This window comes from Doryrhamphus excisus, linkage group LG3, assembly GCF_037039965.1.
Source record: "Doryrhamphus excisus strain RoL-2023G ecotype Guam linkage group LG3, RoL_Dexc_Guam_v1.1, whole genome shotgun sequence".
NCBI classification, from domain to species: Eukaryota; Metazoa; Chordata; class Actinopteri; order Syngnathiformes; family Syngnathidae; genus Doryrhamphus; species Doryrhamphus excisus.
Genome location: NC_136359.1, coordinates 6487713 through 6503469, shown reverse-complemented (window position 1 = coordinate 6503469; position 15757 = coordinate 6487713). Strand labels below are relative to the sequence as shown.

At 42.9% G+C, this 15757-nt stretch overlaps 1 protein-coding gene and 4 non-coding genes across 6 annotated transcripts in view; all 5 read right to left on the bottom strand.

Annotated features, from left to right (window-relative positions):
* Positions 1-9794: 9794 nt before the first annotated feature.
* The window catches only part of npffr2a (neuropeptide FF receptor 2a), a 51524-nt gene continuing 45561 nt past the window's right edge, over positions 9795-15757 (bottom strand). For both annotated transcript variants that reach the window (XM_078789539.1, XM_058069756.2), the window contains exon 4: positions 9795-11296. In XM_078789539.1, the coding sequence (XP_078645665.1) occupies positions 10444-11296 (853 nt within the window). In that variant the 3' untranslated portion in view covers positions 9795-10443. The remainder of the gene's footprint in view (positions 11297-15757) is intronic.
* trnae-uuc (transfer RNA glutamic acid (anticodon UUC)) lies at positions 11554-11625 on the bottom strand. The gene has a single exon. It is a non-coding gene; the product is annotated as a tRNA-Glu (tRNA).
* trnae-uuc (transfer RNA glutamic acid (anticodon UUC)) lies at positions 12854-12925 on the bottom strand. The gene has a single exon. It is a non-coding gene; the product is annotated as a tRNA-Glu (tRNA).
* Positions 13222-13293, bottom strand: trnae-uuc (transfer RNA glutamic acid (anticodon UUC)). Its single transcript has one exon. It is a non-coding gene; the product is annotated as a tRNA-Glu (tRNA).
* Positions 14287-14358, bottom strand: trnae-uuc (transfer RNA glutamic acid (anticodon UUC)). The gene has a single exon. It is a non-coding gene; the product is annotated as a tRNA-Glu (tRNA).

Here is a 15757-nt window from a genome sequence, read left to right as displayed (position 1 = left end):
ACATTACAGGGGCCAAAGTCACATTACAGGGGCCAAAGTCACATTACAGGGCCAAAATCACATTACAGGGGCCAAAGTCACATTACAGGGGCCAAAGTCACATTACAGGGCCAAAGTCACATTACAGGGGTCAAAGTCACATTACAGGGGCCAAAGTCACATTACAGGGCCAAAGTCACATTACAGGGGCCAAAGTCACATTAGTGTGCCAAAGTCACATTACAGGGGCCAAAGTCACATTACAGGGCCAAAATCACACTACAGGGGCCAAAGTCACATTACAGGGCCAAAATCACATTACAGGGGCCAAAGTCACATTACAGGGCCAAAATCACATTACAGGGGCCAAAGTCACATTACAGGGCCAAAGTCACATTACAGGGCCAAAATCACATTACAGGGGCCAAAGTCACATTACAGGGGCCAAAGTCACATTACAGGGGCCAAAGTCACATTACAGGGCCAAAATCACATTACAGGGGCCAAAGTCACATTACAGGGGCCAAAGTCACATTACAGGGCCAAAGTCACATTACAGGGGTCAAAGTCACATTACAGGGGCCAAAGTCACATTACAGGGCCAAAGTCACATTACAGGGGCCAAAGTCACATTAGTGTGCCAAAGTCACATTACAGGGGCCAAAGTCACATTACAGGGGCCAAAGTCACATTACAGGGCCAAAATCACACTACAGGGGCCAAAGTCACATTACAGGGCCAAAATCACATTACAGGGGCCAAAGTCACATTACAGGGCCAAAATCACATTACAGGGGCCAAAGTCACATTACAGGGCCAAAGTCACATTACAGGGCCAAAATCCCATTACAGGGGCCAAAGTCACATTACAGGGGCCAAAGTCACATTACAGGGGCCAAAGTCACATTACAGGGGTCAAAGTCACATTACTGTGCCAAAGTCACATTACAGGGCCAAAATCACATTACAGGGGCCAAAGTCACATTACAGGGGCCAAAGTCACATAACAGGGCCAAAATCACATTACAGGGGCCAAAGTCACATTACAGGGGCCAAAGTCACATTACAGGGGCCAAAGTCACATTACTGGGGCCAAAGTCACATCGGCCTTTGACACACATTGAATAATACAAAACGACTATTGCTGTCATTGCAACATGTGAGTTCATGCTATGCCTTATTATGTTTAAGATTTTCTATTATTATGTCTACTATATTGGTTAATGCAAGTGTGAAAGTGTCTATAGGGGTGTTATTTCATGTCTACAAGGCTCTATTTGTGCTAAAAACTGGTTTTCTGAGCTCTGACTACCACAATAAACAAAGGATTACTGGATAATTCTTCTATCCCATGGAGTTGATCATAGTATCACAGTGAGCCTCATGTCGGCGTCACATCCGTGTGCTTGTCTAATTTGGACATCTGAGCCCCCCCACCCCCCGCTGACGTGTCGTTCTAGGGGTATGTTTCCTGTACAGCTGACGGAGACACCCACACAATGGCTTCCAGTGATGTCACAGCGGACAGCTGCCGGTGACAAGAGCCTTCGCATCAGGACGTGTTTTCATCTCTGCTCGTGTGCTCATTTCCTCCTGATGGGGCGGCGCCCCAACGTATAGCAGTGAGACAAAGTGCCATCAAGACTTTGGAAGCATTTGGAAGCGTTTCAATAAGCACTAAAAAAACCGCAAGCTGCAAGCAAGAAGTTGCATCTGTTAGCAGAATGTCTTCTTCTTTTAATTGCGAGAGTAAAAGAATCGGGGGGGGGGAGGGGGTATTTGACTGGATATGAACTTTTTTATTTAACCGAGTCAAAGAACTATGCAGGTTCATTTTGAAATGTTGACGCTGAAACATTTTTACTGCGTTCAGTGGTGCTTTGCATGACAGAGGTGGCCTGCGCGGTGGATACGACACCGTTGTTGATGGCTTGCATTTCATGACAGAATCAGTCAGCTCAACTCATGTATATGTTGGGATTGTCTGCACCCTTAATCATCATCATCTATTGATGCATTTCCTTTGTCTCTGCACCGCCGATTATCTGCTTCATAACACAACTCATACATGCAAGAGACAACATGGTCGGTATATTCAGCAACTAACGGTGAGTATTGAAGTATTTCTTGGACCATACATTGATTCTGGTGACGCTCGATGTTCAAGGGTGCAACCAAGTCCGAACATGTACGTGTGTTGAGCTGACAAATCTTCAGTAAAATTAATCAAATGAAGAATTACTAACACGGGTCAGTGGCTGACGCTGGGAACACCGAGAAAGGTTGGGTTGCCAGGTGTGACTAAAGCACTTCATGCGTGCTTCCGATAATGCCTTGCCACTTCCGTACTACTCTATTATCATTCATACTAGGATGGACGATTGGTTGCATGCACTTGTGTATCAGATTGTGTATTGTTAGCGATGCAATATTTCTGAGACTTTTCTTTTAATGTGAAGGCCAGAAGTGTGTCGTTGTTAGTCCTTCTTCCTGCATGTTAAGCTTTCACCGGCAAAATATCATATATCAACTGCTACAAAATCCTGTACAATAACCGTGCAATAAACCGTGCAATAAACTTGCGGCTTGATCGATCGGTACTCAGCTGTAAATAGTATATAAAACTTTTGGATTTGTATTTTATTTTGTATTTTGCACTTTCTATACGTTTTTTTTAAATTGTGAATTTCCCCTAGTGGGAAAATGCAGTAAAGGCATCTATATCTTGTCAGTGGTCCTCTGGAGTGAGACCTTTGTTATATGTTGTCTTTTAAACACAACACATAAATAAACAGCATGAAGAGTCAATAATGTCTGAGATGTTTTCCAACGTTTATTTTATTTTATTACAGAGGAGTCGAAGGCGCCCGTGAGCATCCTTTCACAGTCTGAGCAAACGCAAAAATGACTCACAAACATGAACTAGACACAGCTGCTGTTCAATACTGTTTACGTCACTTTAAAAAAAACAACAACACATGAGTAGAATCGTCGTAGATGATGTCCAGTGGGAGGCAACCCTTGGCAGGCAGATGGGAGATTTCCCAAACCCAATTTCACAGTGGACCCCCACACGTTTGTGATTCAGCATTTGCAAATTCTTGGTCAAAAATATATATTTTTTTATTTATACGTAGGTCGCTTTTGTCGGCAGAATAGTTTGGATCAAATTACAGCATAAACAAACCATTGTTAAATAGCCGACAATATTTCACTGATCACATTTTTTCATCAAGCACTGAGATCTCAGACTTTGTTGGGTGGTCCGTGAACACACCACGCATGTGTGCTGTGACTGAATCCATCTGTTCCTGTTGGTCATGGAGAGTTCCTTCACATTTTAGTATTTGGTTCAAGGATGTGAGGCCTAAACCTGGATTGTACATCTAGCTTGTTAGCTTCCTCTCTGGTCAACAACGGCAATTGAACAGAGTGACACTTTACAATAAAGTACACAAAATACTGTAGTTAATGAGGAAGGAACCTACCTAATCCTAACCACTACTCATATGTTCCTCATTACTTCCTCAGGAGTTCCTCAAGAACTACTCTAAATATATGTGCCTTAGTTCCTCAGTAACAACTCTACTCCCGAGTACCTCAGTAACTACTCTAAATGTATGTGCCTTTGTTCTTCAGTAACTACTCTACTAATGAGTTCCTCAGTAACTACTCCCAATGTAAGTGCCTTAGTTCCTCAGTAACTACTCTACTCATGAGTTCCTCAGTAACTACTCTCAATGTATGTGTCTTCCTCATTAGCTATTCATTAGTTCTTCAGAAACGGATTTAAATGTAAGTGCCTTAGTTCCGCAGTATTTACGCGACTCATTATTCCCTCGTGAGTTCCTCAGTAACTACTCTAAATGTATGTGCCTTAGTTCTTCTGTAACTACTCTAAATATAGGTACCCTAGTTCATCAGTAACTACTTTACTAATTATTTCCTCACTAGTTCATCAGTAACTACTGTAAATTGATGTGCCTTAGGTCCTCAGTAACCACTCTCCTCATTAGTTCTGCGGGAGTTCCTCACAAAATACTCTAGACGTAAGTGCCTTAGTTTGTCAGTAACTACTCTACTGATTATTCCCTCATGAGTTCCTTAGTAACTACTCTACGAATGAGTTCCTCAGTTGCTACTCTCAATGTAAGTGCCTTAGTTCCTCGGTAACTACTCTACTCATGAGTTCCTCAGTAACTACTCTCAATGTATGTGTCTTCCTCATTAGCTATTCATTAGTTCTTCAGAAACGGATCTAAATATAAGTGCCTTAGTTCCGCAGTATTTACGCTACTCATTATTCCCTCGTGAGTTCCTCAATAACTACTCTAAAAGTATGTGCCTTAGTTCTTCTGTAACTACTCTAAATATAGGTACCTTAGTTCATCAGCAACTACTTTACTAATTATTTCCTCACTAGTTCATCAGTAACTACTGTAAATTGATGTGCCTTAGGTCCTCAGTAACCACTCTCCTCATTAGTTCCGCAGGAGTTCCTCACAAAATACTCTAAATGTAAGTGCCTTAGTTCATCAGTAACTACTCTACTCATTATTCCCTCATGAGTTCCTCAGTAACTACTCTACTGAGTTCCTCAGTAGCTACTCTCAGGGGTTCCCGCACTGATTATTCCCGAATGAGTTTCTCAGTAACTACTCTAAACATTGTGCCATAGTTCCTCAGTAACTACTCTACTCAGTTCCTCAGTCACTACTGTATTTGTGAACCTTATTGTAAAGTGAGACTGAACAGTGACAGGGATGGTACTGAATCTAATCTCTTTTGTTGCAAATGCTGATCCAAAATTGGAGGAGAACATCAACATCAAGCTAGCAGGAGGGGGTGTAGTGAGCCGTATTAGTGTATCAATAACTGGCAGGCTCTTGCAATTCATTGGGAACTTTGGAACGGAACTCCAGAGATGAAAACGGGGATCTACTGTAATTCCACATCGCGGTCCACACACACTTTGGTTGGACACACAACGGGGAACAGCAAACGAATAGAGCCATTTTCAGGTTTAGCAGTTCAAGGCATCAGTCTGTTATGTCATGAAAAGTGCTGGCAGTGCCCCGGCGTCTATTTACATGCACGACATCTCGCTTCCAACTTCCTCCTCGTTTTTCATGAGTTGTCTTTTCATCAAATTTCATCAATTTGTCCATACTATACTTCTTATATTGCCTATACTTTATTGGAAATCTCATAACGTCTTTTATAGAGTTTTCATGTACATTGTTCACCTATTTTTCTTTGTACTGTACTCGGAAATCCAAAAATATATACGTATTTATACTTCATCCTAAACATTTTTACCAGGAACCACAAAAAGTACTTTACCGATTAGTATATCTTATGTTAGCAGCAAATCTCGTAAAGTACTTCACTGATTTCCGTATGTGTTTTGTAGTCCTAGTGTAATGCAAAAAATAGTTTTCCCGTCTATCCTGTTTTTGCCAGTATTTGTACCCAAAAAGTACTTCACTAATTCTTGTAGTGTGATTCCACTGGCGTTCCTTTCAGTCGCTAGCTAAAGGCATTCACATATGCCGTTTCCGCCTATTTTTCTGTTTGTAGAACGGCTAAAAATTACTTCACCGACGTTGACATCGTGTTTTCTCCTGCCTTTTCTGGTATGAGTGTTATACACGTACCACAGTACATAGTACATGTACGGTGGTGACGGTTTGTATTATTCAAATATATAACATGATTTCATGTTAAAATATAATTAAGATTATATTATTTCAAAAATATACAACAGACTTTACTTGATTTATATGCATAATGAAAAAATAACAATGACATAATTTTAAAATTCTAAAATAATTTAACAATATTGTCACAAAATATTCATTCATAATAAATAATCATTGTACATATTTTAACTTTAACACATTTGAGGTAATTTTTTGATTACGCAAAAAATAAATGTAAGGAAATAATGTGGTAATTAAATATTACAATACACTATTATAATATTATCCTCTCTATAATATTGTCCTCTCTGTTCATTTTGTACTTCCTTTTTTTTCATTTTTCATATTTTATGATCCTTCAGCATTGAAGACAACTCCTAGGAGGAATTTGTGAGTTTGGCGCTTACATTTTGTGAGGTCAGGCTGTTTCGATAACGACTGTGTGTAGAACAAAGAACGTTCCATTTCCTTTTTTCCCCACCAGAGGCACATTTGAAGTCTTCTGAACCCTCAGGCAGAACAAATTACCATCAGGCCAAAGTGAAAAGTAAGCGTCAAGGGGAGCTGGAGCTCCTCATTGAGGACAATCAAAGAGGTAATCATAATAAGAGATCATGTGATGAGTAGCCCTTCACAAATTAATAGGACACCATTAAACTTCCTTCCTTTCATTAAAAAAAACAGCATTTAAAAAACCCAACCGTGTCCCGAAGTCTTCACAGGTAAAAAGATTTGACGCTAAATCACAGAGCGGATGTTGACGAGCACACATGCTACAAGGATATCCACGTGCAAACGCTACGGTACAAGGAGTCTTTAGAGTTACACGTTTCATCCACACGCACGTTACGACACAGAAAAAAAACACTTTTTTCCTCTTCTTTTCTTGTGTTTTCTTCCATCACAGGCACAGAAATAGACTACATTCATAAGTGGACTCATAAAGATAGCCAGGAACCATTTGTGTGGAGGATGATGTTGGATGATGTTGGATGATGGTGGATGATGGTGGACTGTGCTCACAGTGGTATGTGGCACCACGTTGGAGGTCGCCTATATTGGTGGACTTCTACCAGACAGCTACTTCCTAGTAGCCATGAATGCCAAGATGCTATTGCTAAGTCTCACTGTTGTAAAAAAGTGTAACATCGGTAGCATTCATTTGATAGCGTTATTGATGCTGCTCACGGCAGGATGACACCCAGTTAGTCAACTCAGTACATCCTGTCTTCTCTTGAAGATGTTTTGAACATAATTCATTCATACTCGCGTTGACCCGAATATAAGACTACAAAAAAACATGTTGTCTTATATTCAGGGTCTGCCTAGAGATACTACATGAAAACCAATAGGCGCCAAGTGACTTCTAACCAAGTAAGTCAGAGCTTTTCTTCTGGTCACTCCCACCATTTAACCTTAAACCTGACCCTTAACCAAACCCAAACTCAATCATATATTACATAGTCAGAAGTCTAACTAAGGGGCATCAAAACTTTTCCCACTGAGTGCCGCATCCTGAATCCTGATGTTTTTATGTATTTTTTACATTTTGTAAAAAGGCTAAAAAATAAACTTCTAAAGATGCGGCTATTTTATTATTATTATTTGTAGTATTGTCATTTCTCTTTCTTTATTTTGTCTTTTTCCTCTATTTTTCATATTTTGGTTTGAGTTCTATTTCTACAATGTGCCACTGGCCATTAAAAAACAAGCGTGGCCGCACATTGGACATCCCTATCCTAACCCTTAGTCTAAACCAAACCCATCCTTAATCCTAACCCTAATCAAAACCCGAACCCAAAATCAACCGCTAATCATAACCCAAACCTGCAACCTAACCTAAATGGTAACACAAAACCTTACTTGAAAACTAACACTAAACCAAACCCCCAACATGAACCAAAATCTAACGTGAGACCAAACCCTAACACAAACCCTAACCTGAAACCTAATCATAAACCAAACCAAACCTGAACACAAACCCTAACCTGAAACCTAATCATAAACCAAACCCTAACATAAAGTCCAACCTGAAACCTAATCCTAAACCAAACCCTAACCTGAAACCTAATCCTAAAACAAAGACTAAGATGAAACCTAACACTAATACAAACCCTAACCTGAAACCTAATCCTAAACCAAACCCCAACCTGAAACCTAATCCTAAAACAAAGACTAAGCTGAAACCTAACACTAATACAAACCCTAACCTGAAACATAATCCTAACACAAAGACTAAGCTGAAACCTAACACTAATACAAACCCTAACCTGAAACATAATCCTAACACAAAGACTAACCTGAAACCTAACACTAATACAAACCCTAACCTGAAACCTAATCCTAAACCAAACCCCAACCTGAAACCTAATCCTAACACAAAGACTAACCTGAAACCTAACACTAATACAAACCCTAACTTGAAACATAATCCTAAACCAAACCCTAAGACAAAGACTAACCTGAAACCCAACCAAAACCCTAACTGGAACCAAAACCTAACCTGAAACCAAATCCTAACCTGAACCATGAATCAAAGTGCTTGCCTTATTTTTTTAGCTTTTTTTTTATATTTTTCCAAAACTGGTCCTGAGAAACCAGCGTCATCTTTTATTCTTGAATATTTTTTCCACGAGTTTATGAGTTTATTTAGAAACCAGACTCTCCAGGGATATGCTTGGCTACAAAAACGTGTAAAAGGCAGAATTTGTGCCACAGCTCTTGTGCTGCATCTTCTTATTAAACAATATCTGCCTTAAATAACCAAAACGTCACCTCAGGAACCTCCAAAATTCCATTTTTACTTTGTTCACTTCACTAATGGCTCGGACATAACCACGTAGAATGAAAGCATCACGAATATTAATCATGATGTACGTCTCTGGAGGCTCCTTTGCTGGGCCCTCCTGTCTCCGTCCCCCTTTCAAAAACAAATCAACGCTTCTGTGCATGAATCCATTTATGGAAATGAGACAAAACGTGTAGGATTCACATTGGAACATTCATAAGAGGCTAATGGTATATTCATGAATAAACAACACCTAGCGTAAGCCTCCCACTTTATGCCCGCCTGTTTGCAATGCAGACTTAAGAAGAATATTATGCATGTGATGGCTCAGACGGCTTTTCCTGTGACAGCGTTAGTATGCCTGTTTTTATGCAGCACACGCTCCCATGACAGAGCAAGAGGTGTCCTGGCTGCTTTGCCAAAACTACAGTACTCGTGTATATATAAGCTCGTATCACGGATGATCCATTTTAGCCTTTTTACACCGCTTTAAATCTCCCGTACTTGGCACCAATGATAAGGAATTTGTGATGCGTTTGCAAGAAGATGATACCGTATGAGAGCGGAGCGTCTTTTGTTCTTCTCAAATGCACAAAACAGCCTTAATTAGTCACCAAATTGTGACGTCGGAGCTCTGACTGCAGCGCAAACGTGAAAATCTAGCATGGACTAAAAATATGGACGCCCAGTTGCTGTATGTACAAATCATGGCTCATCTTCTTATTGTTGGTTTAGCCGTGAAGGCTGCTTATGTCCTGTTAGATAAGACAATAATATAAGACATAAATATAAGGGGGTACCATTTACAATCCAACGTTAAGGTGAAACTAAATTCCTTTATCCGGATCCACGCCAAAAGTACCACGCCACACCTCTTTCAAGTTTCATGGACATTGGCTCATTAGCGAGCGACTAATCCTAAAGTACAACGGAGAATTAGGGCCACGTTGAGAACAAAAACTTGTACATTTATCATAATCATTTTACATTTATGAACATTTATGAAAATACAGTGGTAAATTTTCGAGAAAAAAGTCATTACTTTACCTTTGCTCATAAATCTACGAGAATATTCTCCTTTTTTTTTATGTGGCCGTAATACTATACCATCATACAAGAGCAACTGTAATCTGCTTTGTAATTTTTGCCCATGTCTGATGCATCTTTATACATTTGTACATATTCTGTGGTTTTTGGTCGGTACTACAATGGAACCCATTCATGTCCACATCCCTCGGATACAAGCTGACAGAAGCTAAAGCGACTTTTGCCAGAGACATAAAAAGATAAAGTATAATAATAAAGGATTTTTGAACCTATGGCTGTGTGTTTCTCTCTATTTGTGCCTATTTTGTCTCAACTACAGTGACAATAAAGCTATCGTGCAAGTGCTAATCTTTTTTTTGCTGGTTGAGAATTTTTTAAAAATGATGCATTTTGTTAGCTGTGGTGGTAAAATCCGGGTTACTACTGACATGCATTTATTTTGAAGCTTACTTTGCACTGAACAGAAAGGCACTGTACGTGCATTGTATTAGCATGAGAGACAGTAGTTATGTTGCTATTGTCGCCAAGTGATAAGGATGAAGGTAACAAAACTACGGCACATGTTGACGTAAACGGAATACGTTTATGTCGATACGTATGTCGATGTCCACTTAAGCAGCCACGTTTTAGTAATAAGAACACAGTGGACCATACAGTACATGTTGTCGACATAAACAGGACAGACTTAAATGGGTTCTACTGTAGTCCCTTTGCAACCTGATTGTTTGTGCTATAAGGACGTGAAACCTGAATCAATTTGATTTGATGCCCCTCATATATTCTGAATGTGGCAACCGATGTCCGTTTTCGGCTCAAATCGCATTTCAGGGGAGGTAGCGTCCTGTTTTTGCGAGCAAAGAAAAATGGCACTCGGGAGGTCGGAGGACTGGAAACCTCAAAACCAAAACCTCGAGGACTGTGTCTGGTTCAAATAGACACAGCTGTCACCCCACCACTGCTGCAAGACCCCCTTTCCAGGTCCTCCATGACCAAGTCCTGCTCCGTGACATGGTGGATTCGCCTGGAGCTGGTTTTCTCCAGGCTGTTCAGAGAAATAGGCTCCAGGGAAGTCTGTACGTTGTTCGCCGGCAGCACGGAGTTGGTCTGCAGCCTGTGTGAGTAGGTCTTCCTCCGCTGGCCGTCGGCTGTGCACAGGCTGAACTTGAACACCACCTGAAATCCTCGCCGGAAGTTCTCATTGAAGAACCCGTAGATGATGGGATTGACGCTGCTGTTGAAGAAAGCCAGCCAGTGGGCAAAGGGGTAAATGTAGATGTTGATGATCCTGTACTGATGCTCCGTGAGCTGGGCGTAGTCGCTCAGCATCATGAGGGTCCACAGGGGCAGCCAGGAGAGGATGAAGAGCAAAGCGACTATGAGGAGCATCTTGATCACCCGCTGCTTCTTCTTGGACACAGTGTGGCGATTGTCGTGACCCGGCTTGCCCCCGGTGGGCATGGCCGTCTTGAAGAGAGTGATGCCGATGCGGGCGTACATGATGACGATGAGGGACAGCGGTGCCAGGTAAATGTTGGCAAACAAAACAGTCGTGTAGATCTTCCGCATATCCTGGTTGGGCCAGTTCTCCCTGCACCAGTAAAAAGAAGTTGTTTTGTTGTCGTAGCCCAGCAACACCTGAATGGTTTGCTCCTGGGTCACTTGTAGCATCACGCCAGATGGACACATGATGGATATGGCCAGGACCCAAATGACGACTATTATCAAGGTGGCGGTGGATATGGTCAGCTTTTGCTTGAATGGGTAGACGATGCAGCGGAATCTAGAAAAAAAGACAGTCAATGAGGGTAGTGGCACTGTGATGTTTGGAAAAGTTGGAGAGATTAGTTTGAGCAAGAAATCAAGCTTTCCCAAAGAAATCTCACCAACAACCAATTGTTTTTCCAGACTTTTCACTCTGAAAAACTAGCACTCAAGAAAGCAAAGCTTTTCCAATAGCGAGAATTGACCCTTGTCACCTGCATGAAAACCAGGGATCCTAATATACATCTCAAGTGGCATTGTCACGCTAAAGAAGTGTTCCCATACCGGGAGTTGAACCCCGGCCGCCTGGGTGAAAACCAGGAATCCTGACCGCTAGACCATATGGGACAAATGGTAGACTGGCATTGACTGTCAAGCCCTTCAAGTCTATATGACTTTCTCTAACATAATACATAAAGATTGTTGAGTTGATGATCCAGCACCAATACTAAATGTGATTGCATTGACACTCTAAGAAAGATTCCCATACCGGGAGTTGAACCCTGGCCAGCTGGGTGAAATCCAGGAATCCTGACCGCTTGACCATATGGGACAAATGTGGGCTGTCATTGTCAACTGTCAAGCCCTTCAAGTATGTAAGACTTCCTCTAACATACTCCATAAAGACAGTTCATTGAAAATCGAGCACCTGACAGAATACTCTGTATTCTAAATGCTCGACCATATCGGCCACAAAAGCCAGAGATGTGGGCATGAACTGTCAATCTATTCAATTCAAGTTAACATAGCCCATCAAGTTAGTTGAGTTGAACAGCAAGCACCAATGTAACAAATGTGAGTGCATTGGCACTGTAACGGAGTATTCCCATACCGGGAGCTGAACACGGGCCGCCTGAGTGAAAATCAGGAGTCCGGACCGCGAGGCCATATGGGACGATGTTGGACTGTCGTTAACTGTCAAGCCCTTCAAGTCTATATGACTTTTGGTAACATAGTCCATTAAGACAGTTGAGTTGAACACCAAATAACAATTGCATTGTCACTCTCAAGAAGTGTTCCAATACCGGGAGTTAAACCGGCGCCACCTGGGTGAAAACCAGTAAGCCTGACCGCTAGACGATATGGAACAATGGCGGACTGGTATTGACTGTCAAGCCCTTCAAGTATGTATGACTTCCTCTAACATACTCCATAAAGACAGTTAGTTGAGCACCTGACAGAATACTCTGTATTCTAAATGCTCGACCATATCGGACACAAAAACCAGAGATGTGGGCATGAACTGTCAATCTCTTCAAGTTAACATAGCCCTTTAAGTTAATGTATGACTTTCATAGTCCATAAAGACAGTTGAGTTGAACACCAAGCACCTACTTATAACAATTGTGATTGCAACGACACTGTAAGAAAGGATTCCCATACCAGGAGTTGAACCCAGGCCTCCGGGGTGAAAACCAAGAATCCTGACCACCAGAGCATATGGGACAACTGTGGACTGGCATTACTGTTAAGCCCTTTAAGTCTATATGACTCTCTCTAACATAATACATAAAGATTGTTGAGTTAATGATCCAGCACCAATACTAAATGTGATTGCATTGACACTCTAAAAAAATTCCCATACCGGGAGTTGAACCCGGGCCACCTGGGTGAAAACCAGGAATCCTGACCGCTAGACCATACGGGACAATGTTGGACTGGCGTTAACTATCAAGCCCTTCAACTCTATATGACTTTTGGTAACAGTCCATAAAGACAGTTGAGTTGAACATCGAGCATCTGACAGAATACTCTGTATTCTAAATGCTCGACCATATCGGACACAAAAACCAGAGATGTGGGCATGAACTGTCAATCTCTTCAAGTTAACATCGTCCTTCAAGTTAATGTATGACTTTCATAGTCCATAAAGACAGTTGAGCTGAACACAGAGCAACAACATAACAAGACCAACTGTGATTGCATTGTCACTCTAACGAAGCATTCCCATATCGGGAGTTGAACCCAGGCCGCCTGGTTGAAAGCCAGGAATCCTGACTGCTAGACCATATGGGAAGGGTGGTCTGATATTGACTGTCAAGCCCTTCAAGTATGTATGACTTCCTCTAATATACTCCACAAAGACAGTTGAGTTGAACATCGAGCATCTGACAGAATACTCTGTATTCTAAATGCTGACCATATTGGACACAAAAACCAGAGATGTGGGCATGAACTGTCAATCTCTTGACGTTAATGTACGGCTTTCTCTGAAATATGACATAAAAACTAACTGTGATTGCATTGGTACTCTCAAGAAGTTTGAAACCGCTCAAACATATGGGACAATGGTGGGTTGGCATTAACTGTCAAGCCCTTCAAGTACGGGAGTTGAACCCGGGCCGCCTGGGGGAAAACCAGGAATCCTGACCGCTAGACCATATGGGATAGTGGTAAAGGGCATTGACTGTCAAGCCCTTCAAGTATGTATGACTTCTTCTAACATACTTAGTAAAGACAGTTAGTTGAACATCGAGCACCTGACAGAATACCTGGGCCGTCTGGGTTAAAACCAGGAATCCTGACCGCTAGACCATATGGGACAAGGGGGGACTCTGGCATCGAGTGTCAAGCCCTTTAAGTATATCTGACTTTCTCTAACATAATCCATAAAGATAGTTGAGTTGAAGATCGAGCACCAATACTAAATGTGATTGCATTGTCACTCCCATGTCGTGCTCCCATACGAACCGGGGCCACCTGGGTGAAAACCAGGAATCCTGACCGCTAGACCATATGGGACAACTGTGGGCTATGATTAACTGTCAAGCCCTCCTTCAAGTATGTATGACTTCCTCTAACATATTCCATAAAGACAGTTAATTGAACATCGAGCACCTGACAGAATACTCTCTATTCTAAATGCTGACCATATTGGACACAAAAACCAGAGATGTGGGCATGAACTGTCAATCTCTTCAAGTTAACATATCTGTTCGAGTTCGTTGAGTTGAACATTCAGAACCATAACAATACTAAATTTGAGTGCATTGGCACTGTAAGAACGCATTCCCATACCGGGAGTTGAACCCGGGCCGCCTGGGTGAAAACCAGGAATCCTGACCGCTAGACCATATGGGATAGTGGTGGGCTGGTATTGACTGTCAAGCCCTTCAAGTATGTATGACTTCCTCTAACATACTCCATGAAGACAGTTAGTTGCACATCGAGCACCTGACAGAATTCAGGTGAACAAGACCCCGAGATACTTAAACTCCTCCACCTGGGGCAGCACCTCATTCCCAACCCGCAGGGAGCACTCCACCCGACTGAGAACCATGGCCTCTGATTTGAAGGTACTGAGTCTCATGCCAGACGCTTCACACTCAGTTGCAAACTGTCCCAGTAAACGCTGAAGGTCACAGCCCGAAGAGGCCATAAGAACCACATCATCTGATGAGATTCTAAGGCCCCCGAACTGTAGACTGGTTGGGCAAATCTCCCATGCACCCTCGATTACCCTCGTGAGGGTGTAGAGCTGGTCCAGTGTTCCATAAGCAGGACGAAAACCACATTGGACCTCTTGTAACAAAGGTTCGACCAAAGGTCGTATCCTTCTCTCCAGCACCCTGGAATAGACTTTCCCAGGGAGGCTGAGGAGTGTGATCCCCCTATAGTTGGAACACACCCTCCGGTCACCCTTCTTGAAAAGGGGGACCACCACCCCGGTCTGCCAATCCAAAGGTACTGTTCCAACTTCCACGCAATGTTGAAGAGACGTGCCAACCAAGACAGTGCCTCAACATCCAGAGCCTTGAGGAATTCTGGGCGGAACTCGTCCACCCCCGGAGCTTTGCCACTGAGGAGTGTTTTAACCACCCCACATACCTCAGCCACGGTGATGGCACTGTCCACTGTGATGGCACTGTGTCGTCAGACTCTGCTTCCTCTATGGAAGTTATGTCAGTGGGATTGAGAAGGGCCTCAAAGTATTCCTTCCACCGTCCGACTACATCCCCAGTCGAGGTCAGCAGGCCCCCGTCTCCACTGTAAACAGTGTGGACCGGGCACTGCTTCCCTTTCTGAGGCACCGGACGGTTTGCCAGAACCTCTTCAAGGCCGACCGAAAGTCGTGCTCCATGGCCCCACCGAATTCCTCCCACAGCCGAGTTTTTGCCTCAACAACCACCGAAGCCGCGAGCCGGAGTCCCACAAGCCATCAATGCTCGATAGGACTCCTTCTTCAGCTTGACGGCGGCCCTGACCTCTGGTGTCCACCATCGGGTTCGGGGCCTGCCGCCACGGCTGGCACCGACCGCCTTGCGGCCGCAGCTCCAGTCAGCTGACTCAGCAATGGAGGCACGGAATATGGCCCATTCGGACTCAATATCCCAGTCCTCCCCCGGGATGCAGGTGAAGCTCTGTCAGAGGTGAGAGTTGAAGAGAGACTCTGCCAGACGTTCCCAGCACACCCTCACTACTCGTTTGGGTCTACCCGGTCTGTCCAGCATCCTCCCCCGCCACCTCATCACCAGGTGGT